The 14818-nt window shown below is 41.3% G+C and overlaps 1 protein-coding gene across 1 annotated transcript in view; it reads right to left on the bottom strand.

Annotated features, from left to right (window-relative positions):
* Positions 1–14497, bottom strand: part of LOC139537437 (coxsackievirus and adenovirus receptor homolog) — a 108471-nt gene extending 93974 nt beyond the window's left edge. The window contains exon 1 of the mRNA XM_071338711.1: positions 14319–14497. Within this exon, the coding sequence (XP_071194812.1) occupies positions 14319–14370 (52 nt within the window). The 5' untranslated portion in view covers positions 14371–14497. The remainder of the gene's footprint in view (positions 1–14318) is intronic.
* Between the last annotated feature and the right edge of the window lie 321 nt (positions 14498–14818).

Below are 14818 nucleotides of genomic sequence, written 5' to 3'. Positions count from 1 at the left end.
ACGCTTCATCACCTTCTCACCCCCGTCTCCGTGGTCAGGCTTCTCACCGACCTCTTTGTTATCGTTCAGGGGACGCGCTGCTGTAACTGGCAAACTGCTGTCTTTCCAGAGCACGTGCTAATGCTGCAAATAGCAAATTGGTTGTCTCCTCTCTCTTCAGTCGCGTGCTGCCTTCTGTTATGTGAACGATTGGCTGAGCCTTAGAAACAGCCAGTACTGCTCCAAACGTGCATCACTCGTTCGCTTACAGCCAGTAGTGTGATCCAAACCCCCTTCTTTTTTGCAAAAAAATACCTTGCTTTTTCATTGTACGCTCATTTCCTTGTGTGGCTGCTTGCCAAATAGTGTTGCACTTCGGATGAAAATTAAGCTATTTTCTACCAAATGTTTTGCACTAATGTACAGTGGGGCAAAAAAGTATTTAGTCAGCCACCAATTGTGCAAGTTCTCCCACTTAAAAAGATGAGAGAGGCCTGTAAATTTCATCATAGGTACACTTCAACTATGACAGACAAAATGAGAAAAAAAATCCAGAAAATCACATTGTAGGATTTGTAATGAATTTATTTGCAAATTATGGTGGAAAATAAGTATTTGGTCAATAACAAAAGTTTCTCAATACTTTGTTATATACCCTTTGTTGGCAATGACAGAGGTCAAACGTTTTCTGTAAGTCTTCACAAGGTTCACACACACTTGCTGGTATTTTGGCCCATTCCTCCATGCATATCTCCTCTAGAGCAGTGATGTTTTGGGGCTGTTGCTGGGCAACACGGACTTTCAACTCCCTCCAAAGATTTTCTATGGGGTTGAGATCTGGAGACTAGCTAGGCCACTCCAGGACCTTGAAATGCTTCTTACGAAGCCACTCCTTCGTTGCCCGGGCGGTGTGTTTGGGATCATTGTCATGCTGAAAGACCCAGCCACGTTTCATCTTCAATGCCCTTGCTGATGGAAGGAGGTTTTCACTCAAAATCTCACGATACATGGCCCCATTCATTCTTTCCTTTACACGGATCAGTCGTCCTGGTCCCTTTGCAGAAAAACAGCCCCAAAGCATGATGTTTCCACCCCCATGCTTCACAGTAGGTATGGTGTTCTTTGGATGCAACTCAGCATTCTTTGTCCTCCAAACACGACGAGTTGAGTTTTTACCCAAAAGTTCTATTTTGGTTTCATCTGACCATATGACGACATTCTCCCAATCTTCTTCTGGATCATCCAAATGCTCTCTAGCAAACTTCAGACGGGCCTGGACATGTACTGGCTTAAGCAGGGGGACACGTCTGGCACTGCAGGATTTGAGTCCCTGACGGCGTAGTGTGTTACTGATGGTAGGCTTTGTTACTTTGGTCCCAGCTCTCTGCAGGTCATTCACTAGGTCCCCCCGTGTGGTTCTGGGATTTTTGCTCACCGTTCTTGTGATCATTTTGACCCCACGGGGTGAGATCTTGCGTGGAGCCCCAGATCGAGGGAGATTATCAGTGGTCTTGTATGTCTTCCATTTCCTAATAATTGCTCCCACAGTTGATTTCTTCAAACCAAGCTGCTTACCTATTGCAGATTCAGTCTTCCCAGCCTGGTGCAGGTCTACAATTTTGTTTCTGGTGTCCTTTGACAGCTCTTTGGTCTTGGCCATAGTGGAGTTTGGAGTGTGACTGTTTGAGGTTGTGGACAGGTGTCTTTTATACTGATAACAAGTTCAAACAGGTGCCATTAATACAGGTAACGAGTGGAAGACAGAGGAGCCTCTTAACCTGTTATGGCTGAAGGGGCAGCATTGAGTAACCTGGAAAGAGGTGGCCATTTCAAACGGCCTCGTACTCAATTCTTGCTCGTACAATATGCATATTATTATTACTATTGGATAGAAAACACTCTCTAGTTTCTAAAACCGTTTGAATTATTTCTCTAAGTGAACCAGAACTCTTTCTGCAGCCCATTTCCTATCCGGAAGTGAGATTTCCAAAAGCGAGGTCTTTTTTCAAGAGCTTGTCTATAAAAGGGCATGTCACTTGGGACTATAGAAACACGTCATACACCTTCCCCTGGGTGTCAAGCGGAAGTGAGAGCAGAAATGACTTGATTATCTTGTTCTGGGATTGAATACATCCTCCTGGAGTGAGAGGTCCGCCTTTATTTTTTTTCCCCGAAGGCGCGAAGTTGGACCTGGAATCGCCTCCTGGAAAACCGTCGTTATAGGTGAATATGATCTCCGGCTTCGATTTTATTTGATACATGTCACAATATCATCCTAAAGTATGTTTTTTCAATATAGTTTAATTATATTATTGAAATTTATTCGGGACTTTAGACGTGATGCGTTGGAAGAATTTGTTCAAGAAGGAGAGGTTAGCGCCGCACGGCCAGTGTGCTTGCTAATTCAAGAGGGAAATAGTTCGTTCTGGATCCAAACAAAGACGGTTCTGGACAAAGGACCCCTTGTACATCATTCTGATGGAAGATCAACAAAGATAAGGACCCAATTTGGGATGCTATTTCATATATCTGTCGAACTGTGCTATCGCTACCGATTACTTGGAATCAATGCTGTTGTGTGTTAGCTATTGCAGTAAGCTAATATAACGATATATTGTGTTTTCGCTGTAAAACACTTTAAAAAATCGGAAATATTGGCTGTATTCACAAGATCTTTGTCTTTCATTTTGCTATACACCATATTTCTGAAATGTTTTATGATGAGTAATTAGGTAGTTGACGTTGGTGTCTGTATTTACTCTGGCTACTCCCGTGCTATTTCTGACTGTAGCTATGATGGTAGCATCAATGTAAAACTGATTTATAGCTCAAATATGCACATTTTTCAAACAAAACATAGATTTATTGTGTAACATGTTATAGGACTGTCATCTGAGGAAGTTGTTTCTAGTTTTGTTTGGTTGGATCTTGGTTAGTTAGGTTGGCTTTGTGCATGCTACCTGTGCTGTGAAAAATGTCTGTCTTCTTTTGTATTTGGTGGTGAACTAACATAAATATACGTGGTGTTTTCGCTGTAAAACATTTTAAAAATCGGACACGTTGGCTGGATTCACAAGATGTTTATCTTTCAAATGCTGTATTGGACTTGTTAATGTGTGAAAGTTAAATATTTTTAAAAAATAGATTTTTAATTTCGCGCCCTGCAATTGAGCTGGATGTTGTCATAAGTGTACCGACCTCGGGCTTGCAGCCCTAACAGAAGAAGTTACAGGTCTGTGAGAGCCAGAAATCTTGCTTGTTTGTAGGTGACCAAATACTTATTTTCCACCATAATTTGCAAATAAATTCATTAAAAATCCTCATCTTTTTAAGTGGGAGAACTTGCACAATTGGTGGCTGACTAAATACTTTTTTGCCCCGCTGTATTTTCTGTGAAGAACAACTAGCTGCGGACCTTGACTTTCAATATCAAATGAAGGTGGAATGGTTTACAACGCAAATTGTTGGATGGCCCGCGTTTTGAAAATGCAGATTTCTTAACTCTAACGCGACCTCTGGCACACTTGACCTTAGGATTCTGCCACTGACTGTAAATCCATGCTCCAAATGATTTATTTTTTATTAAACTTATTTAATAAGAGATAAGTGGATAACAAAAGATGGCCCAAATTTGGCAAAGAAATCCCTCATTCCATGCATGATAAATCTCCTTGGGTCCTTTAGCCTAGTCATACATCTACAGGAGCAGGGCAGTTGTGTGATCAACCAGGTGAATTTGAAAAATTATATTTCCGTCACAGGGACCATTATTCCTTATTTGAGGATGGAGGGCGTTGCAGGGCTGTGCGTATGTGATCATCGAGTGACCCAGTGATGAATGTGGTGAGGTGTTCATCATCTTAACAGACATACGGCCTGATGACTGATGGGAGAATCAGCAACACCGTGACTTTTTGTTTGTTATTGAAGGGTTAAAACACACCACACAAACACACCGGGAAAATTCCATTCAATAGTGCACATCACCAATATTTTATGGCACATCTGCATTGTAATCATTAAGCAAGCAACAAATGTTTTGAAACAATTAACATTTATTTTTTATTATGTTTCGTATTGGACAAGCCCAGGTAGTCCTTCCCTGTTTCAGTCCGTTATCTTCTGTTTGGTTCCTAATGAATACAACCCTGCATACCCTGTACCAATCCCACCTACATATCTTTACCACTCACAATTCACTTTATTCCCTCATTAAAACATTGATGGGCTAGCCCAGGGATTCCAAAACGTTTTAACTCAGGCCCCTTTTCAGCATTGAAGGGTTACTAATAGCTCCTCCCTGTGAAGGCTAGTGCTTTGGCACTGCATCTCAGTGCTAGAGGCGGCACTACAGACCCTGGTTCGATTCCAAGCTGTATCACAACCGGCCGTGATTGGGAGTCCCATAGGGCAGCACAAAATTATCCCAGCATCGTCCGGTTTAAGGTTTGGCCGGGGTAGGCCGTCATTGTAAATAAGAAACTGTTCTTAACTGACTTGCCTAGTTAAATAAAACTTGTGAATAAGGAATTAACTCTGAATACAGTGGCATCACCGCCGCTTGAAAACAAGAGCTACTATTAATCTTGATCACTGGCCGTAAGGGAATGCAATCGGCACGACTTAATGGTCCACTCGCTCTCCAAACCAAAAATGAAAGCATGACATTTTTAAAAAGGGAGGGGGTTAGCGAGTGTGTTTCGGGTTAGGGATCAGCGTCGTTTCGCACTCCCGGGCAGACGAGGGAACAAGTCGTCACTCGACGCAGGGCCTGTACGACTCCAGCATGTTAAAATATTTAAGGTCCGCCTGGGTCTCTGAATATTCATGGGCTGTCGTCCTCATCATGAGATTGTGAAGGACACAGCAGCGTCGTCCCCGGAGTGTAATCCAATTCTACATGTTCTTGCTTTATATTCCAAGGACGAAACGGGGCCTCGGGCAGAGTGAGTAAGTGAGTGAGTGGGGCCGAGCGGGCGGATGTTGGGTTGGAGGTGAAGCTCGCTGCTGCCAGAATGAGAGGAGGGATGCGACTGTTGCAGCCATGTCACGAGAACTGAATTTGAAATGATGAACTCAAGCCAAAACTGCCTGTCTACATTGGATCCATGCATGACAATAGCTCAGGTTGAACAGTTCATAATGCCTTCTCTTATCGCTCTTGCTTTGTGTCCGTTTCTAGATAAAGGGCCAGACTTTCCAAACAGTGAAATATAGAAATAAACTGATATGTTCTAGTGCAATATGGATTATCACCTGAGCAAATAAATCTCAATTTATTTCAAACAGTGTAACTGAAAACTAGGCTGACTGGCTGCCTGAAACTCCACTCTACTTTGAGATACTACAATATGATATTCTTGTTTGAGTCAAAAGGGTGCGTTTAAGATAGGACAAAAGAACCTCACCCTGGCCGTGATCAGCTAACAATAGCCTAAGACCATTTATAAACCAGGTGGTGTGAGCCCTGAATGCTGATTGGCTGAAAGCTGTGTGTATGACTAAACAAATATTTTTACTGTTCTAATTACGTTGGTAACCAGTTTATAATAGCAATAAGGCACCTCTGGGTTTTGTGGTATATGACCAATATACCACAGCTAAAGGCTGTATCCAGGCACTCCATATTGGCTATATACCACACCTCCTCCGGGCCTTAATGCTTAATTATACAACGGGTGGTTTGGAATTCCCATTGTTAGAGTCTATCCCGCCCATTATATACTAGACAACATACACATGGCCACGTTCATAAAAAGTGCCATCGTTTACATCGTTACCTAGCAATGCACCTACTACTACTTTTACAGATCAACTGCCTCATCTGCCCAGCCATGAAACTTATAAACATGAGCGCCACTGTAAAAAGCATATAGATAGCTGACATTTGCAACAATGTTGCAATATTGAAATTCGATCTCCACTGTGTCCCATAAAAAATAACATGTCGGGAGTCGGGAAGAGACTAGAGGTCGACCGATTAATCGGAACGGCCGATTAATTAGGGCCGATTTCAAGTTTTCATAACAATCGGAAATCGGTCATTTTGGACGCCAATTTTCTTTTTTTACATCTTTATTTAACTAGGCAAGTCAGTTAAGAACACATTCTTATTGTCAATGACGGCCTAGGAACGGTGGGTTAACTGCCTTGTTCAGGGGCAGAACGACAGATTTTTACCTTGTCAGCTCAGGGATTCAATCTTGCAACCTTACGGTTAACTAGTCCAACGCGCTAACCACCTGCCTCACGAGGAGCCCGCCTGTTACGCGAATGCAGTAAGAAGCCAAGGTAAGTTGCTAACTATCATTAAACGTATCATATAAAAAACAATCAATCAATCAATCATAATCACTAGTTAACTACACATGGTTGATGATATTACTAGTTTAACTAGCGTGTCCTGCGTTGCATATAATCGATGCGGTGCGCATTCGCGAAAAAGGACTGTCGTTGCTCCAACGTGTACCTAACCATAAACATCAATGCCTTTCTTAAAATCAATACACCGAAGTATATATTTTTAAACCTGCATATTTAGCTAAAAGAAATCCAGGTTAGCAGGCAATATTAACCAGGTGAAATTGTCTCACTTCTCTTGCGTTCATTGCACGCAGAGTCAGAGTATATGCAACAGCTTGGGCCGCCTGGCTCATTGCGAACCAATTTGCCAGAATTTTACGTAATTATGACATAACATTGAAGGTTGTGCAATGTAAAAGGAATATTTAGACTTATGGATGCCACCCGTTAGATAAAATACGGAACGGTTCCGTATTTCACTGAAAGAATAAACGTTTTGTTTTAGAGATTATATTTTCCGGATTCGACCATATTAATGACCTAAGGCTCGTATTTCTGTGTGTTATTATGTTATAATTAAGTCTATGATTTGATAGAGCAGTCTGACTGAGCTATGGCAGGCTCGTAAGCATTCATTCAAACAGCACTTTTGTGCGTTTTGCCAGCAGCTCTTCGCAATGCTTCAAGCATTGCGCTGTTTATGACTTCAAGCCTATCAACTCCCGAGATTAGGCTGGTGTAACCGATGTGAAATGGCTAGCTAGTTAGCGGGGTGGCGCTAATAGCGTTTCAAACGTCACTCGCTCTGAGACTTGGAGTAGTTGTTCCCCTTGCTCTGCATGGGTAACGCTGCTTCGAGGGTGGCTGTTGTCGATGTGTTCCTGGTTCGAGCCCAGGTAGCGGCGAGGAGAGGGATGGAAGCTATACTGTTACACTGGCAATACTAAAGTGCCTATAAGAACATCCAATAGTCAAAGGTATATGAAATACAAATCGTAGAGAGAAATAGTCCTATAATTCCTATAATAACTACAACCTAAAACTTTTTACCTGGGAATATTGAAGACTCATGTTAAAAGGAACCACCAGACGTAGGGCTTTTCTCAGTCATTCTAAATCATAAATCAGCATAATTGTTAAGGATAAATACAAAGAAATGCAGCTAGTTTGCCATCTTTCCAGCTTCAATCTGAAGTGATTGTGTTAGCTGAGAAGTTGGCTAGCTAGCAGGGGGGGGGGCATTTTTGTTTGCCATAGCAACCTTCAAAGTTATGGAACTATCAACCAGTGCTCGGTTAGTTTTGCTTTACTTGACAGTCAAAATGAATAGAACTAACGACCAGAGAACACCTAAAATTGCACTTGACAACCAGTGTTAGTGAATGTAGCATTGCGGTTTGTTGAAAAATTGATTGTTTGGGAAATAATTTTGCTTTTTAATGCTGGTAACTCACGGTATAAAAGCAATAATACACTTGAGTCCATGTGTTATGACATTTTTATTATACCATGTCACAGTCATGATATAGATTTCACATGGCCTCTAATGTATTATTGCTTAAGTGAAAAAATTAAATAAAACATTTGTGAAAGAATTTAGTTTTCATGAGATTGACTCAAAGGAGTTCTTTCAGACCCACCAATACAATAGAGGAAGAAAGGCTTCATTTGAATGAGACCCAAACCCAATCACACTCCCAGGATCTACTTGCTTGTTTTCACAAGGTATCCTAGCAACGAGCTTCCAGCTGTCACTGTGGAGTGCAGCATGCTTATCAGGTAACAACATCCAAGGTCTGCTGCACCCTTAGTCTCTCTGCGTTTACCTTACCCTAGGTCCCCAGCTTCACTCAGCACTGACCAGTCCACAGGAGACCTCATCAGGTTTCTGTGAAAATAACTGGCCAGGCCCCACAACTTAAACCAACACAGTCAAAGTGCTGACTGGCTGGAGGATGTTTACTGGCATCTGCTTATTGTAGCCAGGACCGTGGAGAAGATATTGAGAATGTACCTCTGACAAAACAAACACAGAAAGCGCCTTAGACACAGCCTTGACACAAGCCTCGGAAAGAGGAGAATCACCTTTGACATTGAGCTCCCTGTAAAAGCTTATTTGTTTCAGTTGGCAAAGCTAGCTTATATGAAAACTGTTACATCTCAGAAATCCAACTATAACCCTCGACACCCTTTACTTTATATTTTTGCAAATTATTTGTGAAGCACTTATGTAGGCCTAGGCCTTATAAAATAATATCATCTTCATTAAGACTAATTTATAGGCTAGACTAGGCATACTTCATTTAAAGAAATGGCCAAAGTTGCATTGAATCCCAATTGTGAAGGGGCTGCCTATGCATCATTGTGCCATGTCAGATGAATGCCATGAGAAATAAGTCTGGTAAAAATGCCATGCTTGTCTACTCTGCTGAAGTGGGACAGTGCCCCAAATGATGAGCTCATGAAGCCATTATAATGGTAATGAGCCTCTCTACTAATGTACAACAATCTACAGCATGAGCAAAAACCACATTGTTGGGATAGTATAACACCCCTAACCAGACCTTTAACACAGCAGAAAGAGATGTGCCTGCCTGTGTAAACAAAGCACTTCATTATTGCAGGGGTTTTATCTGTAACCAGTGGAGAGGAACGTCATTGCTCTGACCGTGGCTCTTCGCGGTCAGAGCAATGTTTTTTTAGTTTCTTATTCAATACGCCGTCCAGCTGCTGGTGGTAACGCACCATTAACATTGGATGTCAACTGCCGTTAAACCCCATGGAAGATGTAGAATACAGTTTAGCAATCTGCTACGGACACATCTTTGCCAGGAGAATAGGCTACCTGGCGACTTCATTGATCATTTTCATATAGGTCTAGTTTGGGTGGGTTAATTATATACTAGAGGTCGACTGATTAATCGGAATGGCCGACTAAATCGGGGCCGATTTCAAGTTTTCATAACAATCGGAAATCGGTATTTTTGGGCGCCGATTTGCCCCCCCAATTTTTTTTTACACCTTTATTTAATCTTTATTTAACTAGGCAAGTCAGTTAAGAACACATTCTTATTTTCATTGCCGGCCTAGGAACGTTCTGCCTCGTTCAGGGGCAGAACGACAGATTTTTAACCTTGTCAGCTCGGGGGATCCAATCTTGCAACCTTACAGTTAACTAGTCCAATGCTCTAACACCTGATTACATTGCACTCCACGAGGAGCCTGCCTGTTAGCGAATGCAGTAAGCTAAGGTAAGTTGCTAGCTAGCATTAAACTTATCTTATAAAAAACAATCAATTAATGACTGTCATTGCTCCAATGTGTACTTAACCATAAACATCAATGCCTTTCTTAAAATCAATACACAAGTATATATTTTCAAACCTGCATATTTAGCTAAAAGAAATCCAGGTTAGCAGGCAATATTAACCAGGTGAAATTGTGTCATTTCTCTTGCGTTCATTGCACGCAGGGTCAAGGTATAATGCAACAGTTTGGGCCGCCTGGCTCTTTGCGAACTAATTTGCCAGAATTTTACGTAATTATGACAACATTGAAGGTTGTGCAATGTAACAGCAATATTTAGACTCATGGATGCCACCCATTAGATAAAATACGGAAAGGAATAAACGTTTTGTTTTCGAGGTGATAGTTTCCGGATTAGTCAAAGGTATATGGTTTAGAGAGAAATAGTCGACGCGTTATAATTCCTGTAATAACTTGCGGCTGAATTTGAAAGGGGTTCCTTCGTTATTTTACCGTTCATGTCTTCCATAGAGAATGTCTTGATCTACTTCAAATAAGGTCTGTGTTTCGTGCGGGCTTAAACCGCCTCGACGTTTTGATACCTGTGTAAATCTCACTAGGATAAGGTAACGTTTGTCAACATATTTTCATAAATCCACTCTACAAATTTTTTTTTTTTTTATCTTCGCTTATATTTAGCCAATATTGATCAGAGTTACCTTGTCCTATGGATATCTACACAGTTATAAAATTGGCACGGTGATGTAAGCCTACACGAAACACAGACCTTATTTTAAGTGAATCTAAAAATATCCTATGGAATAAATGAAGGAACCGCTTTTCAGATTTTGCTAGGTGTCATGGGTATTATGACTCGCACTTTGGTTGTCAATTCTTACCATGCCCATTATTAAAATAGGATTTCCTGCATATAGAAATTAAAGATTTTGTTTTCAACATTCACAGGTAACTTAAACTCTTACTTTAATTCAAACAGTTGAGTATTTGTCTCCTAAGCAGACTCTTCAGTATTATTGTCACTTCAGAGCTGTGTGTGTGTGTATATTTATGTATTATATTAAGTTAAAATAAAATTGTTCATTGTTCATTTAGTATTGTTGCAATTGTCATTATTACAAAAATGTGTGTGTGTGTATGATATATATACAGTGGGGAGAACAAGTATTTGATACACTGCCGATTCTGCAGATTTTCCTACTTACAAAGCATGTAGAGGTCTGTAATTTTTATCATAGGTACACTTCAACTGTGAGAGACGGAATCTAAAACAAAAATCCAGAAAATCACATTGTATGATTTTTAAGTAATTCATTTGCATTTTATTGCATGACATAAGTATTTGATCACCTACCAACCAGTAAGAATTCCGGCTCTCACAGACCTGTTAGTTTTTCTTTAAGAAGCCCTCCTGTTCTCCACTCATTACCTGTATTAACTGCACCTGTTTAAACTCATTACCTGTATAAAAGACACCTGTCCACACACTCAATCAAACAGACTCCAACCTCTCCACAATGGCCAAGACCAGAGAGCTGTGTAAGGACATCAAGGATAAAATTGTAGACCTGCACAAGGCTGGGATGGGCTACAGGACAATAGGCAAGCAGCTTGGTGAGAAGGCAACAACTGTTGGCGCAATTATTAGAAAATAGAAGAAAATAGAAGAAGTTCAAGATGATGGTCAATCACCCTCGGTCTGGGGCTCCATGCAAGATCTCACCTCGTGGGGCATCAATGATCATGAGGAAGGTGAGGGATCAGCCCAGAACTACACGGCAGGACCTGGTCAATGACCTGAAGAGAGCTGGGACCACAGTCTCAAAGAAAACCATTAGTAACACACTACGCCGTCATGGATTAAAATCCTGCAGCGCACACAAGGTCCCCCTGCTCAAGCAGGCGCATGTCCAGGCCCGTCTGAAGTTTGCCAATGACCATCTGGATGATCCAGAGGAGGAATGGGAGAAGGTCATGTGGTCTGATGATTCAAAAATAGAGCTTTTTGGTCTAAACTCCACTCGCCGTGTTTGGAGGAAGAAGAAGGATGAGTACAACCCCAAGAACACCATCCCAACCGTGAAGCATGGAGGTGGAAACATCATTCTTTGGGGATGCTTTTCTGCAAAGGGGACAGGACGACTGCACCGTATTGAGGGGAGGATGGATGGGGCCATGTATTGCGAGATCTTAGCCAACAACCTCCTTCCCTCAGTAAGAGCATTGATGATGGGTCGTGGCTGAGTCTTCCAGCATGACAACGACCCGAAACACACAGCCAGGGCAACTAAGGAGTGGCTCCGTAAGAAGTATCTCAAGGTCCTGGAGTGGCCTAGCCAGTCTCCAGACCTGAACCCAATAGAAAATCTTTGGAGGGAGCTGAAAGTCCGTATTGCCCAGCGACAGCCCCGAAACCTGAAGGATCTGGAGAAGGTCTGTATGGAGGAGTGGGCCAAAATCCCTGCTGCAGTGTGTGCAAACCTGGTCAAGAACTACAGGAAACGTATGATCTCTGTAATTGCAAACAAAGGATTCTGTACCAAATATTAAGTTCTGCTTTTCTGATGTATCAAATACTTATGTCATGCAATAAAATGCTAATTAATTACTTAAAAATCATACAATGTGATTTTCTGGATTTTTGTTTTAGATTCCGTCTCTCACAGTTGAAGTGTACCTATGATAAAAATTACAGACCTCTACATGCTTTGTAAGTAGGAAAATCTGCAAAATCAGCAGTGTATCAAATACTTGTTCTCCCCACTGTATATATTTTTTAAATAAATCGGCCGATTAATCGGTATAGGCTTTTTTTGTCCTCCAATAATCGGTATCGGCATTGAAAAATCATAATCGGTCGACCTCTATTATATACCCCAGTATATAGGCCTACTGGCTATGTCTAAAGATAGATGTAACATCGTAATGTCTTCCATACTTATGGGATGAAGATTTTACATTCTGACAAATTAATTGCGATATTTGTGAGCAAGAAAAAGGTTAGACAGATCATGCTTTCCATCCAATCCTGTAACCGCTGCATACAGGTAGGCCGTATGATCCTGCTTTCGGTGGACTCCAGAGAAGTGACATGATATCCCTAGTTGATATTGACTGCTAACATGAATGACTAAGCTCAAAATGCAGGAGTAAAACAGTTTATTTCTGTATCTTGCGTTTAGAAAATGCATCACCGTTTATGGCTTTAATGGCAAGCTACATTTGTTCAGCAATTGTGTGCGAGGTCAAAAGCTTTGAACCACTTCTTTTTGGGGGTTTTGGATCAAAAAGTTTGAGAACCAACTGACCTACAGTACCATGGTTTCACTTCTGTGGTGAGAGAGGAGGGATGGGCTGATTTCAGTGTAAATTCCAGGACAGCAACAAGGACACAAATAATAGGGGTGCTAAATTACCCTCCAGCAGTGAGCTACCCATCGGCAATAATACAATCTGTATAAAGGGCATCCCAGATGAAAAACATGTATTTTTATTTTATAGGTAATCAATGATAACAACCCATCTTCATCGCCTGACCTGCTGATAACAAGGGTTATTTCCATCCAAACCAGATGTCATGCCAATACCCATTTCAACAGGTCCCAGAAAGTTCAAGCTGCATGATACCACAGTGTCTATCATGCCAAAAATCAGAGCAATCTACATGTCTCTAGCCTCAATCTTTGTTCACTACTATTGATTAACTAGAGCAGGACATTTGGACATGGTGTTGCTCAGCAGATTACTTTGGGGGGGGGGGGGGGAATAGTGACAGGAGTGTGAGAAATTATTAACAGGCAGTCAGTCAGAAGAAAATGGACCTCAACAAATCACTCATATCTTTACTGGTGAAGGATTGTGAATCAAAGCTAATTAGGCTCTGTTCTCTATCTATGAGAATAAAGGAAACATTAAAACGGGCTATACTAATTGTAGGCCTAATGGTTGAAATTACACACTCACAGTAACATATTTCAGGGACATAAATCTGGTCGATAATCAGCTAACATGTAATTAATTTCTGGCTGGGCTTAAAAAGCACATCCTTGGCACTTTTCATGCCAAGCGCGGGAGGGGGGATACAGTTTACATGGTATTGGCAGATGGCTGACAGAAACTGCAGCACTTTGAAGCCCTTTACAGGTTCTAAGGCAGATCAGGCTATTGTGTGTTAACTAACGTTATGCAATAACTAATGCAAAACAAAAACATCGCTTGATAGGAAGCGTTCAAAAATGCTTTGCAGAATGAGTTAGGAAACCAATTTCTCCCACGACGTAACAGCTAGCTCAGGCACATGAATTACCCATAACTTAATCAAATAAACCATGTGTTGGAAAAATTACATTCTTAAAGTAAAAATAATTTCCAGTCAATTGAAGAATAATAGGCTCTAGTATGTAATTTCAGAATTCCAGCATGGAATTTGGGGTGATCACACATTTTGACCAGTGTGCAATTTGGAATTCTCAGCTAACGTTAGCTGGTAGCAAAATAATGTTAAAATTGCTATTTTTAATATTCTTCCAGTGAAACCAGGAGTAACCAAATGAGTATAATCTGAAGTAAAGTTACGTCACATGTAATTCCATAGAGCAACCTACCAGTTCGTTATTTTAGTCGCAAAGATCTAAAAGTTAACTTTTTAGCATGTTGCTCGCAGCGCAACGAGTGAGACGACCTGTGTAACGTTGTATACTCGCCACTCCATTTTCGATCGCGCTTTTGAAAATTGCGGATAAAGAAAAGTACCCGGTGGAAGCAAAACTTACCTGCAATGAGAATAATCAATACAGAGCAGAGGTGGGATATCGAGAAATCCATTCCTTTCTGTCTATTCCAATACTTTTCCTTTAAAACTCGGTTGAAAAAAGAACTTCTGCGGCGCTCCTAACAGACCACCCTCCCGAAGCATCAAAACTATCCGATCCCTTTTCGCCTCAGCAGGTGCATAGGAGAACAGGAGTCTAGACACGTGATTTCCGGAGGGTAGCAAAGTCGAGTGTACCAAGATACTTTCACGCCCCCTACCGTATTAGGCTATTATGCCGCGTTCAAGTGCTGTCGGAAGCTCCTAGTTCCCAGTGGGAAATGACACTTGAATGACCCAAGTCAGAATTACAGGAGGGACACTACTCGGAGAAAATGTTAGCCGAGTTGCGACGTTTCACCACAGACCTTTTACCCAAAAGATACATCTGCTTTTGACAATTACAACTTTATCAATATGGATAATGTAGCTAGTCTGACCATATTGTGAATGTTTAACAAG

This window comes from Salvelinus alpinus, chromosome 13 (genome assembly GCF_045679555.1).
Source record: "Salvelinus alpinus chromosome 13, SLU_Salpinus.1, whole genome shotgun sequence".
NCBI classification, from domain to species: Eukaryota; Metazoa; Chordata; class Actinopteri; order Salmoniformes; family Salmonidae; genus Salvelinus; species Salvelinus alpinus.
This window is presented reverse-complemented; position numbering and strand designations above follow the sequence as displayed.